We start from the raw sequence: 20364 nt of genomic DNA on the forward strand, positions 1-20364 counted from the left end.
AGACTTTGACATTTCTTGCTACTGTGCTCCCTGTACAGACTTTGACATTTCTTGCTACTGTGCTCCCTGTACAGACTTTGACATTTCTTGCTACTGTGCTCCCCCTACAGACAAGAAGTGTCATTTGTTTTTCTGAATGAGCTGAGAGATGCAGAACCGAAATTGAAAGAAGCATGTGGATTGAGACGGCTGCGTAATATTACAGGATTTCACACAAATCTGAAACAAATTGGGTTATGCAGTCTTAAGCACTCCTCATGAGTGTTCTCCTGTCCACTTCTCCAAAGTTACAGATTGCAGTTAGCAGCGTGCCAAGCCCAGAGTAGCAATAACAGCAATACTATTCTCAATATTACAGGTCAATGAAGCGTCAACAGGATTTTGAAGCTGTCATTGAAGATAAAAATGTTACATAGTTTTGCTTTAAGTATTTAAAAACAATTTCCAGACTTTTAGAGTACAACAGAGGATCAGGAGATTTTTGTTTTTTCCTCTTAATCAGTCAAGTTAATCTGCACATTTTTTATTTAAACATCCTACCAAATTCATGTCAGTGTAAATCTGTCAACTGGTCTACACCCCCTCCATTCGTCACCACATTACATTTCATTTGTTTAAAAAACATTTATTGTTCACAAGTAAATACTTGAGCGTGTACACAGGTTTCTACTTTGTAATTTTTTCCTTTTTTCAGGCACGTTATTTTTTTTTTTTTACCTGAATACGATTTTCACTTTTCAATCTGTAATGTCCTGACTCCAGGTTTTAAAAGTGTTTGGAGTAATTACATTACCTACTTTGTAGATACAAATTCTGGGATGGCTGAGGGGAAGTCAATGAAAAGTGAAGTGGAACTGGGGGCAAGAGAGCCAGCATCCGTTCTACAACCTGCAGTTTCAAGTCAAGCAGTAATTTTAGGTTAGCACCCCTTTACTAGGTTACTTGGGCTAACTGATTGCAGCTAAAATGATCAGTTAGAAAGCTAAGCCAAGGTAGCCAACTTTGTTGTTGACTATCATTCAGTTGGCTTCTAAATTATGAAAAATTATAAAATTATGTCAGACTTGGACTAGAGAAAAATGCTGAGTGTTATGCTAGGAGGCACCAACACAAAGGCAAATGATGCTGAGAAACTGCAGGTCAAAAAGTTCTGGCTCTGCAGATCTGCAGATGGATGCATCCTGACTTACTGGGCTGAGGACGAGAGCTGCTTGGGCAGCTGCTGGGGTGGAAGCGGAGGTGGGACATTGGGTCTCCTGCCGGGGGCCTTTCTTTGTGGGCCTCCTTCAGGCAGAGAAGCTGGAAGGGCAGACGGAGCTTGGGCCTTGGCCGCAGGCTGCACATGTGCTTCAGGAACTGTGGGCAGGGCTGCCGGAAAGTTTCTTGGCACTGGCGTCGGAGGAATTCCAACTTGACTCGAGGGAGCAATGGGGGCTTTGGGTTTGATAAAACTTACAGCCATAGGTTCTCTACTTGACCTGGCCTGAATGAAAGACCTCCTTGCTGTAAAACATCAAGGGAAAGAATAATTTAGAATTAGTACAGGAAAAGAAAACATGTGTAGGTCATTAAGCATTACTTCAGTATGCTTGTGTTGCTGCAGTGGATTGCTAACTTGTGGAGTAGCCCTGGCCTGGAGTAGCCCTGGCCCTACATATTTTGGCGTGCTCTGACACACCTGGGTCAGTAAATCACCTAACTAACAAGTTTATCCTGAAAATGTGAAAGGCAGGAGGTACACAAGGACTAGAAACTGAACAATTTAATGGAAACCATACGTTTGAATGGAGTGGTGATCTTCAGTGTCGGCTCAGAGGAACTGCCAAATTCTGCAGGACTGGGCTCCTTCGGCTGAGCGGCGGCCTGACTCTGAGACTGGGGTTGGATTTGTGCCTTTTTCTGGGCCTGTAGATTCAGATAGGGGAGTGGATTTGGACCTGAGCCCGGTGCAGACGACTGACTGACTGGAACAGTGCTATTACTCTCCCATACTGTTGCACCACGATTCACTGAGCCGGTCTTAACCAACTGTGCTGCTCCAAAGTCTTCGGATGAAGTTGGGCTAGATGGGATACAAAATGGGATTAATGCAAACATGCATGTATTTATCATACTACAAAACATAATTTAATAATAAAAATGCACAAAGCATTTACAAACATTGTTAATAATTAATAGTAATGTAGTGTAGTATACCCCTATTTTTGTACAGATTTTATACAGGCATTTTGTAGTTATGCAGTTGACTCTGATGCTGAAAAAATATGTGTTTGCACAAATAACATACTAATTGTTTTGTTATGCCTATATAAATGAAAGGATGCATATAATGTATATAGATGTTCTTCTTTACACAGGAAACATACACAGTCATACACAATTTACAAAAGAGCACGAGCAATGACTACCTGTCAGTCTTTGAGACAGATGCATGAGCAGTGGCAGGTGGAGAGGAGGGAAACACACTGTCAGACAGGCTTCTTTGAGATACTGATGGAGACAGCTCTGGTAGTTCGGGAATCTCAAAATCAACTTCTGCAAAGCAGTAAAATGTAAAATTTAAGGGAGTTTCACTGAACAGTCAGTTCACATCTCATCTCATCTTCTACAACACAGTGTGGTCGTTCTGTCCGTTTAATCATTCCATTGATCACTGGTTGCTAAGTAACAACAACAAGCACAAGTTTACCATGTACAAAACTAGGAACACTACATGGACAAAAATATCGGGACACCCGTTCATTAATGGTTTCTTCTGAAATAAAGGGTAATTAGTCAATCCTGCTTCTGTTGCAGTAACTGTCTCTATTGTCCAGGAAAACTTTATACTAGATTTTGGAGCACTGCTGTGAAGATTTGATTGCATTTAGCGACAAGAGAGTTAGCAAGGTTGGGATGTTGGATGATAAACTTTATTCCCAAATTCCTAACATAAAACTCCCAAAAGTATTGGATGGACCACCATCATTTCAGAGGACACAGCTCCACAGCTCAATACAGGGGGGCTTTATACCTCTCTAGCCCACGTCTGTCATTAGGTGTGGTGCCAGAAGGATCATATTCATGCTGAGAGTCCTATTCTGTTGACAATACTTCTCTACAGGGACTAGACAAGCTATGTGTGTGTGTGTGCGCATTTGCACATCTGTGTCAGCAATGGTTGCAATTTTAGCTGAATGCATTCAAAAAAGGGGGTGTCCACAAAACATTTGGACATATAGTGTATAAATCTAACCAGTTGCTGCTCCTAGCCCAAATGTTTTATGTCAGCAGTTTCCTTTGTTTTTAATCTTGTACAAAAGCAGCTAAATAATCAAGATTTTTGAGTTATTGTAAATAACTGCTATGATGACCTACAGAATGGTAACATGTTCACTCACGGACCCCTGAGCCATGCCCATATAAGGACTGCAGATCTAAGCTATTTTTTTCTGTGGGGAGAAAAGCTGGTATTTTTTATAAATAAATGATTAAATACAGATGGCATATTTTAAAACAACAAATTATTCACCTAATATACAATAAGTTGTTTTTTTATGTCACTTCTGTTGTCTAGCTTGTACTATTTCAAACAATAAAACCTATAAATAAATACCTTCAGGAAACAGACTTTTCGAGTACTGTATCAGCGGTTCTATAATTGTCACAACCTGAACTGAGGAGGCAGACGCCATGTCCAGCAGGGATGTCTCACTGAGACAGAGCAAGAAAGAGAGAGAGAAAAAATATTACCACTCCTACCTCAGCCCCCGATATGTAAGTAATTCAACCACTTACCTTACAGTGGGAATAACCTCCCTTGGCTTGGATGGCACTAGCAATACGTTGTAGGATGGACTGCATTAGATGAGGGAAGGTGTTCATTAAAGAGGTTCACAGTTCATTGGTCCACAGTGGAACGTTTATTGCTCTGCACATCTCACCGGAGTTGCCGTTCCCCGCTGGCCCCAATGGCCCGTGGGGCACCGCTGTTACGCCATGTGCGAAAAGTCTCGGTATACCTTCACTACTACGGCTCTAGAAGTTAGCGTTTTCCGAAACTCTCCCTCTTAAATCTTCGACTGGTACCCTATTTTCATGCCCTTTTAGACCTCAGTCAAATTTTGTACTTTTCCCATGACTATTATCTGCTACAACTGACTGGTGTGCTTGCTTATTTATATGTGCAGCAAACCCTGTCACATGGCATCTCTGACATCCTTGGCCAAACCAGGAGTGGTTATAATATTCTGATACAAATGTGACAGTGGGCGAAGGGTGGTAGCATCTCAGACTTTTTGGGATGTTCAAAAGCCGCCATTGTACCTCCCAATGACATAACAATGGGAACTGATGCCAGAGGGAAATGGTGACGGTAAATGTTACAGAGCAAACGACGTGCCTCTGTAGACCAGTTAACCTCTACAATAACCACCCTTTGTCTCCTAATATAGTCCATTCCATGACGTCTTGTCAGTGTAAACTCAGGTCAAGGGTCAAGGGTGGCAATTCCCACTATTAAGTAGGTGGTCATAATATTCTGATATGCTTGTTAGTTTGAATTATTCATTACTGTTAAATTGTCATTACTCTGTGAACCCTTACTCTTTAAAACATCTGCTGTATTCATTTATTGTGTGTGTGTGTGTGTGTGTCTTTGTGTTATACAGACCCCTCAGTACGAGGCCAAAGAAGGTTAGGTCCGAGCACTATGGCAATATTACTTGGAGTCATCCTGTTCACAGCCTGCTGCTCTGACAAACATGCCAGAAACTGAACAAGGTATCTGAGCCAGAAAGAGAGAAGGTAAGAGTGATGATTTTGAAGCAGTGATACTTTTCAAATGTAGTCGATCAGCCAAAACCTGTTTGATGTCTTATTTTTGACTTAGTAAAGGAAGTAACAAGTAAAGGAAGCTTATAGCCACCACTTTAGCACTGTGCAAACTAAACACCCAAACACACTAGACTCAAACCGCATCAAGTATTGAAATAGCAATGGCTTAAAGGTTAGAGAAGTGGGCTTGGGACTGGAAAGTCGCTGGTTTGATCCACAGGACCTGTAAGGTCCATTGCTGAGGTGCTCTTGAGTAAGACACACAACCCAACTGCTCCCTGATCGCTGAGGTCGCTGCCCACTGCTCTGGGTGTGTGTTCTCACTCCTTAACCACTAGTATTGGTGTTTACTGCTCACTGCTACAGATACGTTAAATTAAGTCTATTTGAGAGCACTTAATGGGGCATTCTGGTTTGAAACTGGACTATACTGGATTTTATACTGTGTTATGTAATTGCTAACAGCCTCCAAACTCTTAGTTAGTCACATAAAAAGAACTGAACTAAGGTAAAGTATTTTAACCTTAACTTTACCTTTTCACTCAAATACATCTCCTTGGAGGTTTTAAAAAAAAGTTTGCTAGCAAGTATATCCCAAGGAATGATTAACAGCTTAGAGGTTTGCTGCTGTTCCTCTCTTAGGGTGCAAGAAATGACTCAGGAACATGTTATCCTAAGCTTTATCACTTCCTGGAGGTTCAAATTGTGCTAGCACGGCAATCCAAAGAATCAACTCCTGAAGGTTTTATGCTAACATGGGTGTCCCAAGAGGCTAGTCTTACTTCGTGGAACTATGAAGCAAAGTTCAGTTATGGCTGCTATTCAGTGGGTGAAAGTGGTAGCTAACTTCATTTTTTAAATGATTTTTATTATACTGTATGTCTTTGTATTGTTCTGTGTTTCTGTAAAGCACTTTGTAATTGCCACTGTGTATGAAAGGTCCTATACAAATAAACCTGCCATTTCTTGCGTTTTTCATTATTGCTCTCAATTATAAGGATGAATTTCACTGCAGAATAATATCAGGTTTCCTCACAGTAATGCTAGCTCTCTGGCCTTCTTCTGTGTAAGCCCAATGCTGTTAGCCAACTATGAGAATCAAACAAACATTTTTTTAAAGATTCTCACCTTCGACAAGGGGTTTTCCTAGTGCTGAACCCAGGAAATCTCACTCTACAGACTACACAAGATGCTAGACAAGAACTCAAGTATTTCAGTAGTATTTTTAGAGAACTATACAATTTGCACTTTGCTAACTGATGAGGTATAACTTCCATCATTTGTTAGCCACAGTATTTTAGCCTCCTAGCTCCAGTGCAAAACATGTCTTGGATAATTGACTACATTTTGTTGTGGATAAAGTGTGTGCATTTGATTTTGGCCAAATAATGCCTTTACAACTACAGTAAACATCTTAATAAAACAATTTATATGAAATTCAGCAGATGAGAGGAACAGATAAACATACCGGAGGTTGTTGTAGTTCTGTTGAGGAAGTTTTTTCAGTACTGCCCGCAACTGCTCCAATTTGTCATCTATTTCTTTCTCTCTTAGAAGCGAGAGTTGAGGACAGAATTATTAACTTATTTCACATATAAGCATCAAATATACTCTACAAATAATCACATGAAATGTTACGTCTAGCCACAAAGGAAATTACCCTGCTGCCTTGAACCAGTCGTTATATAGTTCAAATGTCATGAGAGGTTCCGGCAGTTCTCTCAGGTAAGACTTCAGGGCACCTGCGAAGGTCACAACAGAAACAAATGGCACATTTGTCGTTTTTCCATAAAATCTGTGCAAGTCCGTTTCAAATGGACATTACTACATATATAAAATGTGCTGTTGTCGAAACTGTGTCAGTTTCTACCACATGGTACATCTCTTGCCCCCCCAAGCTCTAACAACCACAGACCTCAGCCCTTCACTTTAGAGAATGACATCACTCTCATCACTCACTTGTTACTGACAGCTGCCATACCAACATAGCATGCAATAAATGTACACTGCGCCTTATAAAACTTACATGGGTACAATATAGGGACCGATCCGACTTTTTCTGTTCCAATATGATACATAAACTTTGCTTATCGGCCGTATCGGATAACGATCAGATATCATTGTTAATTTAATAAAGCATATACCTCATCATGTGGGAGAGACTTAAGGCATCAGGATTGACACTGACTAAACATTACTGTACTAACTTTGTAAAAAAAACTACAACAAATTAACACAGGTACAAATTAACTGAATTTATTAATAATGGGCTCAGAACCTTTATACCGAAATTTGAAATATATAGGACCAAAAAGGACCAACACTTCAGCTTTGGTCTCTCCCTATCGCTGAAAAATGGGAGAAACAGCAAAGCTGGAATCTACTGATACACACGTGGACAAAATTGTTGGTACCCCTCGGTTAATGCAAGAAAAAAAACCACAATGGTCACAGAGATAACTTATGAAACAATTATGAAAATGAACAAATTCAAATTTGATTGATCAACATTGATTTTGAACCGTGCTTCAACAGAATTATTTTAAAAAGTAAACTCATTAAACAGGCCTGGACAAAAATGATGGTAGCACTGAAAATAATGTGACCAGATGGACATGTTAAATCAAGGTGTGTCCACTAATTAGCATCACAGGTGTCTACAATCTTGTAATCAGTCAGTGGGCCTATATATAGGGCTACAGGTAGTCACTGTTTGGTGACATGGTGTGTACCACACTCAACATGGACCAGAGGAAGCGGAGGAAAGAGTTGTCTCAGGAGATTAGATACAAAATTATAGACAAGCATGTTAAAGGTAAAGGTTATAAGACCATCTCGAAGCAGCTTGATGCTCCTGTGACTACAGTTGCACATATTATTCAGAAATTTAAGATCCATGGAACTGTAGCCAACCTCCCTGGACGTGGCCGCAGGAGGAAAATGGATGACAAACCAAAGAGACAGATAATACGAATGGTAACAAAAGAGCCCAGAAAAACTTCTAAAGAGATTAAAGGTAAACTCAAGCTCAAGAAACATCAGTGTCAGATCGCACCATCCTTCGTTGTTTGAGCCAAAGTGGACTTAATGGGAGACGACCAAGGAGGACACCATAGTTGAAAACAGATGGAATTTCCCAAACTACATGTTGACAAGCCTCAAAGCTTCTGGGAGAATGTCCAATGGACAGATGAGGAAAAAATGGAACTTTTTGCCAAGGCACATCAGCTCTATGTTCACAGACGGAAAAATTAAGCTTATCAAGAAAAGAACACTGTCCCTACTGTGAAACATGGAGGAGGCCATGTCTGTTATGTTCTAGGGCTGCTTTGCTGCATCTGGCACAGGGTGTCTTGAATCTATGCAGGGTACAATGAAATCTCAAGACTATCAAGGGATTCTAGAGAGAAATGTGCTGCCCTGTGTCAGAAAGCTTGGTCTCAGTCGCAGGTCATGCAACAAAATAATGACCCAAAACACACAGCTAAAAACACCCAAGACCGGCTAAGAGGAAAACATTGGACAATTCTGAAGTGGCCTTCTATGAGCCCTGACCTAAATCCTATTGAGCATCTTTGGAAGGAGCTGAAACATGCCGTCTGGAAAAGGCACCCTTCAAATCTGAGACAACTAGAGCAGTTTGCTCATGAGGAGTGGGCCAAAATACCTGCTGAGAGGTGCAGAAGTCTCATTGGTAGTTACAGGAATCGTTTGATTGCAGTGATTGCCTCAATACAATCATTTTTGTCCAGGGCTGTTTCATGGGTTTATTTCTTTTTATAATTCTGTTGAAGCATGGTTGAAAAGCAATGTCTGACTTTCATTGGTTAATTTTTATAGCATTTTTATTTATTATTACTTTTGTCAGATTCAAGTCAATTCAATTCAAGATTCAATTTCTTTGACCATTGTGGGTTTTTCTTTCATTAACCGAGGGGTACCAACAATTTTATCCACGTGTGTATTTAGTGAAAAAACTTGGTTTTGGACACTTCTGGGAGTCAAAACAGTGTGCTCCAAAGGCGATATGTGTGATTTTTAGCGTGCTGATACTCGCTGATAGATGATGACAGGTCGAGGGCACCCGATCCAGCTGATTTTGTTTGACCGACACCTGATCCTAATATTGGATCGGTGCATCCCTAGTACAACAATCTGGGGGCAATCATTTGAGGAAATCAGAATTCTTGCTTTTATAGTTTTAAATTCCATACCATACCAAATAACATGTTTTCCATATATTAAAAATTACCTTTTTTAAGATAATGTGCTAAAGGTCACAATTTTTGGCTTTTAAGACTTTTTAAAAGATATGCAAGTGTCAAGATATTTAAACTGGAATATTGAATATTGAACCTTTATATCTGCTTCTTTAAAGGCATTCCTCAATATTTTTGAGAGTGTCATCACTTTGTCACAGCCACCTCCCACCCACTAGCTAGGACTCCCCATAACAGAAGGCGTCCAGCGCAGGGAGGGCGTAGACTAGCATGTGCACACAAGTCACGTAAGTCACACAAAGTGCCACTGCATCTTCTCAAAATCCCACTAATACAGCAATAATTGCCAGCTGAACACGCTCCGAGGAGAAGGCTCAGAACAGCCAGTTCTGTTACGTCAGATATAAGATGCCCATGTTGGCTAGAACCTTAATAAATGACAGAGCCAATGATCCTCTTTTGGACTCTTGACCCAGAATATCTGGCATTGCAGGGGATGAAACTTGTGATCCTCTGGGTAGCCCAAGATTTTCTATTTTGGCAAAAAAAATGAGCACATTCTATTTTTTGGCAAACTCTGTCCTCATAATGAACAGATCTAAATATTATTATAATTATCAATAATCAGTCCTTACATTCCAAAATCGTATCTGCCTTCAAAATAAAGCATCAGTTAACTTTTTAAAAACTATTTATAAACCCTGGAAGGATTTTACCTTCAGCAAGAAAATTTCAAATAAAAGCAAGACGTGTGTATCCATATATGCCCATACCTGCTACAGCATGCGGGTCAGTGCTGAATTCAGAGTGGTCCACTGTCCCTGAATCCAGGCTGTTCTTCAGTTTCTTCACCACCGAGGCAGCGGCTGCCAGCCTGAACAAACCCTGTAGAGAGACATGCAAAGGTAAAACTGCATCATAATATAATATAGAAACAAATTAAACTACCACAGCTACTGTCTGGGTTTGTGCTATGCGTGTGCATGTGTGGGTGAGTGCTAATGTGCATGCCCTGTGGTCAGTTACACCAGTAATAGCGTAGCTAAAAATAAAAAGCTTTTTAGTGAAGCATTTGCATAGTGCTAGTTTTGTTTCATTGCTGTTATGTGACTCTACTCTTTAAAATATATCTAAATTATGTTAATCTTCAAGTACAGACTGATTTCTGATTAAATATCAGACTTGTATTCAAACAGACTTGTACATCTCTGCACAGTCCACAGATATAACTGTGGGTTTCAAGGTTACATTTTTCCATTTTTGTGACACCTGCATTCAGCAATCTACGTAAGAGATAAAAGCTCCATTACCTGTTAAGGAACACTACTAATGAACTGGCTAACACAGATAATCCCTTAAACCTCATTGCAAAATGTACAAAACACAACCAGGCTCTGTCTGCAAACTGAAAGGGGAGGGCAGAGCAAAACCCACAAGCTGCCTCCGCTGCTGTGGTACATTTTGTTTATATTAAGCCAGTGCTGTACCTCTTCCCTGAGTCCTGTACGCAGCAGCATGTTAACGCATTCCCGAATGGGCAGAGCAATCTCTTGGCCACAGGTCTCCAGGTGAGAGTGCAGAGAAGCCCCGTAGACTTTACCTGTAGAAAAGCCCACCTGGGACTCTGTGTTCGAACAAACACAATCACATCCACAAACACACACATTTATATATAGCTCTGTGAAAAAAAACAAGCCATCTTGCATGTTTAAAGTAGTAGTAATTTCAAGCTCCTGCATGAGGATGATCGGGCTATAAATACCTGTGGGGTGTGAGATGGGATTCATAGATCAGAGCTAGAGATAGAGCAGAGGTGGTACAGTACAATGTGTGGAAATTGGGTCACAAATCAGATGTTGATGATTGGCATAAAGGAGTGATTGCATTTGGGTGTGCCAAAAGGCTATAGTATGAAGGAAGTAGCTACATTTTCAGATGTACCAAATCGTGCAGTGTCAAAAATCCCAGTTTACAGGGAATTCTCATCAGACTTGTGGCCGAAAGATGAAACTGAGAGACAGGGACCATGGGCATGTTTTACAGCTTGGGAATGAAAATTGCATTGCTTCCAGGAAAGAACTGCTTCTAGAAGTCAACGCAGGTCCTTCACCACCAATCTCTAACAGAACACTCCGCAGGAAACAGCATTTTCATTTAATAGCCCTATACTTCTTGCACAACAGCATCTGCAGGAGCCTGACGTTACTACCATCTAATTTTTGTCTTAGGAGCTTATATATTTCTATTAAATTATATTTATATATTTAAAGAACTGTGTTTGAGAATGTGCAATTGAATGTGTAAAAAAGTACTTTGTATAACTATCAAAATCATCTTGTAGCCTGATATGGTAAGTTTACTTGAGACTACGTAACAACTGAAGTCTGAGGCAAGTGTGTGATTATTTAGGCATGTAATCTACATTCTGCCAATACAGTATCTATGAAGTTCCTTTACTTAATTATGTCAGCCACATAACTTCCATTCAGCATCCAATTGCCAAGGAAAAATTGCTAAATGAATGCCTCCTTTTACCTTTTTTCTACTCACCTGTTTGGCTCTGACTTTCCTTGATCTCAGTGATATTTTTGGCCAAGAATTCATAGGAGACTCTGTGGTATGCAGCCTGAAGTTCTAAGAGCTAAAAAGAAATTACAGAAAGAAACTTACAGAACATTTGTGCAATTTGCAACTGTTCACCCATACCTAAATTGTAAGGTACTCACAAGAATGAAGTAGTTGGCATACTCATCTTCCTTAGTGGCAAAATGGTAAAGATCCGCTGAATACTGATCCTATGAATGAAAAAACTAACGTCTTACTTCTGTCAGTACAGGACTGCCGGCATGTTTTATCAGTGTGTGTACAGTTGCAAGAAAACACTTTTGGAATAGCCTGGTGTTCTGAATTGCTTACTAATAAAATGTGGTCTGATCCATGCTTTGCTCATTAAATAAAGGCACACAAAGCCTGGTTACTGACAAATTTGTTCTTCTAAAGAAAGAGTGGTTAGTGTGAACCATGCCTTTCAGTTGAGCTTCAGTTGAGATGTGTTAGAGATGCAAAAAGCTGTAAGGGCTACAAAAGCATTACCCTGGGTGTGCCTCAAAGCACGATTAGACAAACTAATAATTCAGGGCTGTTGTTCTCTCTGGCAATAAGCATCCTTTTAAGAGTACTCCAAGAGTACACTGGGCAATGAAAGAAGTAAAAAAACTAAAGACTTACAGAAGACTCTACAAACTACAAAACCCCCTCATGTGTTCATTATTACAAAAACACTAAACAAGAATGGTGTTCATGGAAGAACACAGAGAAGGAAGTTGCTGCTGTCCAAAAAATAAATAAAAATAATGGTTTGCTGTGTGACCAAAGGGAACAATGAATTCAAAGGTGTATCAAAACATTTTACAGGAGAATGTAAGGGCAGCAGTTCATGACCTCAAGCTGAAGAGACGCTTGGTTATGTAACAAGACAATGATTCAAAGCACACAAGTATTAAATAAAACAAATTGTGACTTAGATTGTGATCAGACCACACTGTATTAGTAACCATTGCACAAATTCAGGTAATTCCAAAGGGTTTACTGACATCTTCTTGCAACTGCAACTACATGTAATGACAAAGCAATTTAACCTTAATCAACTCCAGTCTCCTCCAGGCTTCCTCCACTTCTTCCCTCAGTCCATCTTGCTTGGCCTGAGGGCCTGTACTACCCTGGGATCTGAAAAGAAAGATTGATGTTAAGACTGTCCAAAAAGGATGATTATTAATCTGCATAAAACTTTGAATGTAACAATTCACTGTTGTCAATTATTTTTAAAATAAAACATTTACTGTTTTCTTGGCCAAAATAATAAAAAAAAAAACCCCAAAGTAATCAATAATAAATAGATTCTCTGTCTATTTTAAATGGTTGGTGTACTGTTTTAATACTGCTGTACATTGTCTGTCCGCCACATTAAACTATTCAGTGTATTTTTAATTCTAAATCATACCAAAGCTTCCATACTGAGTCAAATTCAATTGAATTGTAGTGAAATCTGGGATTTTATGCTGCACTAAAACTTAGAAGAGAATCATAACTTAATCAAATCACTAAATACTCCTATTAGATGACATGATAACTCCCCTGATGAACTAAAGAAAAATCTGAAAAACTACTTGGTGCGTGCATTGTGCCAGTCTGTTGTGAGTTTAGCAAACTGCTTCTTGTTCTTCAGAATCTCTGGAAGGTCTTCCTGATTAAAAAAAAAGTTCATGAAATTAGTGCTTTCCTGTTGACACGGGTGAAATGGGAGAAAATGATGATACTAAAGTTTGTACCTCACTGAGTTTATTTAGAGGCTCCAGAACATCTTTTTCCAGCTTCATCTCAAAGTCTGCCAAAGTTTGTGCCAGAAACTTTTGCATGAAGCAGCACATTTCCAGAACTTTCCTGCAGGGAGACAGGATGGGTGTGGTAAGGAAAATTATGGAGCCCTTTTTGTTTGGGGAGCCACAGTCAATTTTCATGACCACACTTATTATCTTAGACTCTCTTGTCACTACAAAAGCATTATGTTAAAAAAAAAGAATCAACAGGGTTGTTTTTGAGATATGATTACATTTTAACATTAGCTTTTTTTTAACGTTCCCCTTACGCTGTCTAGCGGGGCAGCAGCCCACATGCTGTGCCCAGGATAGCAGAAGTTATTAAGTAAGTGAATAAACAAAGAAATAAATTAATAATCAATCATATAGACACACATATAATTATACCTAATTAATTACCTACCTAAAGAACCCAATCAATATAGGCTAAACATCAGGTTCAGACCATGTCCACTTTCAGCTCAAATACAAATACAGATACAGTTACATTTAAGATAAATTGTATTAAAATATTACAATTTACAATTAAAAAAATCTCCACACTCACCTAATAGACGACTCAGCATCAAAATCTTTAAAGCTTTCAGCCATACTGATAGACAGCATCATGAGGGGAAGCTTTTTCTATAAGATGATAGGAGGGAGAAATGCAGAGCAGATATGAAATGATTTTGAAACCCCATAAAACACTGTAATTACTTAATAATACACCTTAGTGTGTAATACATCAATTTTAAAGAGACAGTTCAGTTCAATCGCATTTCATATATTTTTCCCCATTTTCAAATGTAGTCAAATGGCTGGGATATGCTTGGTACTTTCACTAGCATTCGAGCTACGAAGCTAAAATATCCTATATTCATGCCTCAAACCACATCCTAAGTTGTTAAGTAATCTCAAAGGACAGACCCATAGTAAACACAGTAGTAGCAGCAGTCTTAAAGGTTTTGTACATCTTTATAGATAATCTGTATATAATGCAGTATCAGAAACTACATAACTGTATTAAAAATAAGTGTATTTAAAAGAATAAAAGAGGTTCTGTCATTTTGGCATGGAAATTAAGTAGTTCTAGGACAAGACCTTTTCTTAGGTTTTTCTTAGAAACCTTAGACAAACCATATGAAGTCTAAACGAGACAAATTCTCATTTGTGGAAAAAGGAGGGGGGGGGGTGGAGAGAAGGATTACCATGCGTTTGTCTGTATCCAGACCCTGCTGACTCTGCAGGCAGCTTGTCAGCTTTTTATGAATGATCTGGGCAGCTTTCCTGGCCGGCTCCACTCGCTGCTCCACCTGCAGACAGCCACACACGCATCGAGCAACCAAAAGCATATGTAAATAGCTGTATGAAACTTTGTATGTATATGCATCTTACCACCAACGCTTAATCATGCAGTCTAAAGAGAGCAACAGGGTAACCTGAATGAATATATGAAAAAACTCACCAAAACCAAATCTTCCGAGAGGAGGTCAGTTGCATCTTGTGACCTGCAGTTGCAGAAGCAGTCATAGGTATTAATATTAGCTTTGTTCGCCCCCATCAAATCTTAAGGGTCTGTATACGGGCCCAAACTTACTCTCATAACTATGTAAGTTATACCACATAATATAGACAATTCTAAAGTAAAACTGGCAATGGGTTGACACTACAGACTCTGCATACATTACGTATACACAAGTTACAAAGCACTATGTGAATACAATGGAACACCTAACCTTATGATCTATATTAAGACTCCATGCTGACACCACCACTGCTGCCACAATTTTTAATATCAAACTTAATACATTTTAATACCTTCGAACATAATTACATTTCCACAGGAAAAAAAAAACATTGTGGCTTTGTCATACGGCTCAAAAAATATATATAAATTGTGTGGTGAAAATGTATTCACCGCTTCCTGATTTTCTGTTACTGCATATTTGTCACAGTAAATGCTTTTACATCTTTAAATAAAAGACAATATTACATTTACAAAACATACTTTTTCAAGTATGTTTGGAGCCGTGTGTGCAATACTAAATACTTTTATTGATAGACATTTATGAATAATAAGTAATAAGAAAAACTGGTTGTTATACTATATATATATATATATATATATATATATATAAAGTGGTTGCTATGGTATCCAAGGTAGTTGCTATGTTACTTGAGTGGTTGCTATGGTGTTGCTAGGTGGTTGCTAAGTGGTTGGTGTGGTATCCTGGGTAGTTACTATGATGTTACTTAAGTGGTTGCTTAAGTGTTGCTATGTGTTTGCTAAGTGCTTGCTATGGTGTTGCTAGGTGGTTGGTAAGTAGTTTCTATGGTATCCCAGGTAGTTGCTATAGTGTTGCTAAGTGTTAGATGGGTGCAATACAGTGTTGCAATGGTATTTCAGGCAGTTATATGGTGTGGGTGCTAGGCAGCTGTTAAGGTTACCTAGACGGTTACCATGATGTCTCAAGTGGTTGTCAAGTGGTTGGTGTGATACTCTATGTGGTTGGTTGGCTAGTGTATAACTAGAAACACACTGGGTTTGAGTTTACAGGTGCCAAAACATTTGTTCCCCATTTATTCCTATGGGGACAAAATCAGCAAAAATCCAGCAACACGGAAATCATGCATCCAATCAAAAACCTGTTGGAACGGTGTCGATATCTTGAAAACTGTGGGATGCGTTACACAGCAAAATCCAGCAGAATAATAATAAGACAACAGAAGAATTAAATAAATCAGATGATTATACAGTAGCGCTTTGCTTTGCAGACGCCCAATCATTATCAATAAACTTCTACATGTCTTTTAACAGCAGTAACTGCATTCAATATTTTCTATATTATCAGGCAGCAGAACATTCTTACATCATCCCACTACCACCACCATGTTTGCATGAAGGTAGGATGTGGTTAATTCTCAAGAACATTAGAAATGTTTTTTTTTTTTAACCCTTTCACCTTTTTTCAACAGTTTTTCTATGTTCTTCTAGATTTAGTGTTTCCTTTGGCTTGTTGTACTTTGTAAGCAAGGCTAGTTTTCATATTAGACTTTGCTACCAATAATAAATAAAAACTAACATTACATTATGCACATATATATTTGAAGTTTTTATTTAAAGATTTATAAGCAATTGCTGTGAGAAATCAGGACGGGGCAAATTCTCGCCACTGTTTATGCAAGTCGCTGTCACGCAAAAACCCTGTATTTCCCGTTTTTTTGTTTCAAACTTTCATGATGAATGGCCCATAAGAAATGCTCCGAAATTACTTAAACTGAGAGGTTTTTGCCCATTGAGAAGATTTTTTCATTCTCCTGTAAAGAAGTCATTTTGGAGATACAAGGTTCTTGCGTGACAGCAACATGCCATAGCCCTCGTGTGTCAATCTAGCTCCTCTAAGCGCTCTCTTATTTACAATCTGCACAATCTTTCCAGTACCCTTGATATTGCAATCAGTCCTGTAATTCTCAGTTTCTGACCACAGGACTGCTTTTGGCTGGTTATCAAGGCCCTTAACCTATCTGCTCCATGTGACGCTCTAGCATGGCTGACCCTGCGCTCTGAGCCCAGATTTCTAAGCTGGGATATGCGAAAAGAAGAATTTATACCAGACTGTGCTGAATTTGTTTACTGTACACATTTTTTTTAGGCCTGGCTTTAGACACCATCTTAGACATTAATACCTTAATCAGACAGTTGGTGACATTCTTGACGGGTCACCCCTTTCACCCCAAGCGTTTACATGTTCGCAATTTTAAGTCAGTAAGTCTTAATACGAAAGGCACGTACATCTTAATGCAACGGACAGCGTGACCAAAGTGAGAAAATGACATGATCTGTATTAGATTATTGACTTGCTGCAAGCAGCTCTTCCGTTGTGTCAGGCAGCCAAACTCTACATCCTAAAATTAGACGGTGAGGGGTGCTGTGGTTAGGAAGCAGGCCAGAGAGAATCGAGGGGAAGTGGGCTGCAAGCTGAAACACATAAACGGTCTAGCACGACATTTAATGTGTCACTTTTACTTCCAAGTACTGTGCTATGCTATAAGACATATTTATGGATTTAAGAAGTGTTTAAAAACTCCAGCAGCACTGCTGTGTCTGATCCACTCGGACCAGCGCAACACCCACTAACACACCACCACGTCAGTGTTACTGCCCACCACCCAAATAATACCTGCTCTGTGGTGATCCTGTGGGGTCCTGGCCATTAAAGAACAGGGTGAAAGGAGGCTAACAAAGTATGCAGAGAAACAACAGATACAGAACAGATTATAGAACTTCAGAGTTCCCCTATATGGTAAGCGAAGCTGATTTAATGGACAATGAGTGTAGAAACAAGGAGGTGGTGTTAATTTTTTTATGGCTGACTGGTGCACCATTGCTAGCCATGATGAACTGAGACACAGCAAAGACAAAGGAGATCTGGCTCATAACAGATACACCTACGCGATGATTCCCACAACACAGCAGAAAAGAAAGTCTCAAGAGAAACCACTAATATCAAAGAGGATGCCACTCCCTGTTGCTGGGGTCACACTGCCGTCACCTCAAGCGTCTTACCTCTTGCTTGCTTGCTTGTTGTCTTGCTATCTTTTCATCTGTTCAAGCACAGAGGGAGGAACAGAGTTTCCTCATGCATTATGGTTGTTAACACTCCTATAATTTAAGACAAATCTCTTTGAGGCCTTCCAGACTGCTGTAAGATGGTGCTGGCAACCATAGCTAGCCTACATCTTCCTCTAAGTCAGGAATGGGCAGTTTTGTGCTTTGCCTGCCCATGCACTCCAGATTTAACCCGTCTGTTAATTGTCAAGTTTATAAGGTCTGTTAGAGCAGGAAAGTCAGATTTCTCTGCTCCCGACTCAGGCCCCCATTGTCCACCCCTGCTTCAAGCGGTACTCTTGCTTTTGAACACTCTGAGACAGCGCTGGCACCCACACTGCAGTGGGCTTATTTAAACATTATGGAGAGGTTAAAACCCTGCTTCACTTGGAAGACATATCAGGGTATTATTTTACCAGTCCTTGCAACTAAAAAAAAAAAATAATAATATTATATATGAAATGAACAGTGACGGGCTAACTGAAGAGCATCGGCTGCATTTAGTGTATTCTACAACAATGCCTATTCTACAATAGCTGGTAAAAGGTGAAGGGGGTTTCATAATCAGTGAGGTCTGTATCTGCGTTGGCGGGTGCTTCTTTCTGTTTTAGCGAAGTAGAACCAGTACAAAGGAGTTTTATACTACACTGCTAATTGTGTTAGCAGAGCAGGATGCAAAACATGCATATTTTCCATGCAGCCTGCAGAGACTGCAGCCTACAATGAGCAGCAGCTCAGCATTAGGATCCAACACTATGTACATCAGACTGAGCATCACAAGATATCAAACCAACACGGATATTAAAATGAGACAAATTAGGGGAGATTTACTCCCCTAATTTGTCTCATAAAATAAGAACTACTTGGTCAATGGTGTAGCCACAAGTAATAAATAATAATAATGTTCATTTAAAGAGAGTCTGACCAGGAATATGAAGGAACTTAAGCTTAGCTCCCTGCTTAAATTCAACGGAGGCAATAAAATATAGTCTAAACAATGCTAAACTTCATCTTACAAAGGGTAGTCTGAAGTCTGGAGGTCAAACTGACTGTCAACAAGACGTATACAAGACGAATGCAACAGTAAGGTAGAGAATGTCGAGCTGCAGCAGATCATGTAACTTACGATAAACACAGATCAGTAAATGTCAGACGAAAGTACTTACTTCCCCACACCTCCAAACTGCTTTAGGAGGTTAAATTGCTTAAGCATAGTTGCGATGATCCACTTTCCTTCCAATAACCCCCGTAGTCCGTTTTGCTCAGGATCACATTAGAGGTTTCTCACTTTCATTTGATGGTTGATATTACCCTATGATTCACATAAATATGGAAAACAGTGTCATTCTCTCAAGTTCTCCATTTGAAACACTTCACGGCTAAACATCTCATACGCACACGCCTCATCAAGTCCGAAAAAAGAGGAAGTTACAACATGCTCACAGGGAAGGAGATCTGTGTATCACGCTGTGAAACTCTTGCAGTGCTATCTTAGCTACTGTGAAAACAGAACTATGATCACCAGCATTCAGAATCCCTTTTTAGACAACTCTCCAAACGTTGCAGTATGATGACACATTTTTATGACTGACAGACAGCTCTAACTGAGGCTATGTTAGATCAGCGTCATTATTCACACAAGAAACCTAAAGGAACGTTAGGGGGTTTTCAATTTGAAACAGTGGAAGAACCACTTAAGGTGATTTGAGAAACCTTCAAGGAACCTTTTTCTTATAAAAAAAAAACAAAAAAAAACTCTTTTTGAAGGTTCCTCAAAGCACTGTAAGACGATCCTCCACAGTTTCAAACTGAAGAACCTCCAAAAGTTCCTTATCTTACACTTTTAACAATGTACGTTCAAATAACCGTATTACACACATTAAGCTTTGGCTTTGACTTCCTATGACTGCAGACACAGGAATGGCTCATTTCTTCATTTATTTCTTCACTCAAGGCACATTGCTGTTAAGGTTATGAGCACTCTTTTAGTTGCTAATTTCAGTATATCACTACCTTTCTTTATTAAAATTAAAATATACGATGTATTCTTTGTGTGCATGGCTATAATAGCCATAAAAAAGGAAAAGAAAACCTGATCTGCAAAAGCAGGATGTGAGAACAATTGGGCAAACAGTACATTGATACCTCATAAGTCAGGTGTCATGTTACTGATATTTTATCATCTATACAAACCTAGGTGTTTACAAAAGTCTAAATCAATGTGGGCATTAAAGAAATAAAGGGGGGAACTTTACAGATTCAGCCCTTCATCAGATCAAGACCTAATTAGTGTCAAACGTATGCTTCTATAGTTCTGTAATGAAGCCTGAACGCTTCTAAAATAAATGTCTATGTAACCCAA

The 20364-nt window shown here is 39.3% G+C and overlaps 1 protein-coding gene across 2 annotated transcripts; it reads right to left on the reverse strand.

Annotated features, from left to right (window-relative positions):
* Nucleotides 1-604: 604 nt before the first annotated feature.
* Nucleotides 605-19503, reverse strand: sh3bp1 (SH3-domain binding protein 1). Of its 2 annotated transcripts, XM_072667992.1 has the most exons (19): nt 19446-19503; nt 19169-19314; nt 14859-14901; nt 14602-14706; nt 13959-14035; nt 13364-13475; nt 13202-13278; nt 12674-12761; nt 11762-11830; nt 11586-11676; nt 10523-10659; nt 9809-9920; nt 6476-6557; nt 6284-6364; nt 4652-4765; nt 3596-3693; nt 2409-2535; nt 1779-2062; nt 605-1503 (listed from the first exon to the last, which is right to left on the reverse strand). In XM_072667992.1, exons 2-19 carry the CDS (start codon nt 19213-19215, stop codon nt 1187-1189), a joined length of 2061 nt encoding a protein of 686 aa, XP_072524093.1. In that variant the 5' UTR covers nt 19216-19314; nt 19446-19503; the 3' UTR covers nt 605-1186. The 2 variants fall into 2 exon arrangements, with proteins under 2 accessions (XP_072524093.1, XP_072524092.1); XM_072667991.1 differs by lacking the exon at nt 19446-19503 and having other exon boundaries at nt 19169-19427.
* Nucleotides 19504-20364: the final 861 nt, after the last annotated feature.

The sequence above is a fragment of the Salminus brasiliensis genome, chromosome 22 (genome assembly GCF_030463535.1).
Source record: "Salminus brasiliensis chromosome 22, fSalBra1.hap2, whole genome shotgun sequence".
NCBI lineage: Eukaryota > Metazoa > Chordata > Actinopteri > Characiformes > Bryconidae > Salminus > Salminus brasiliensis.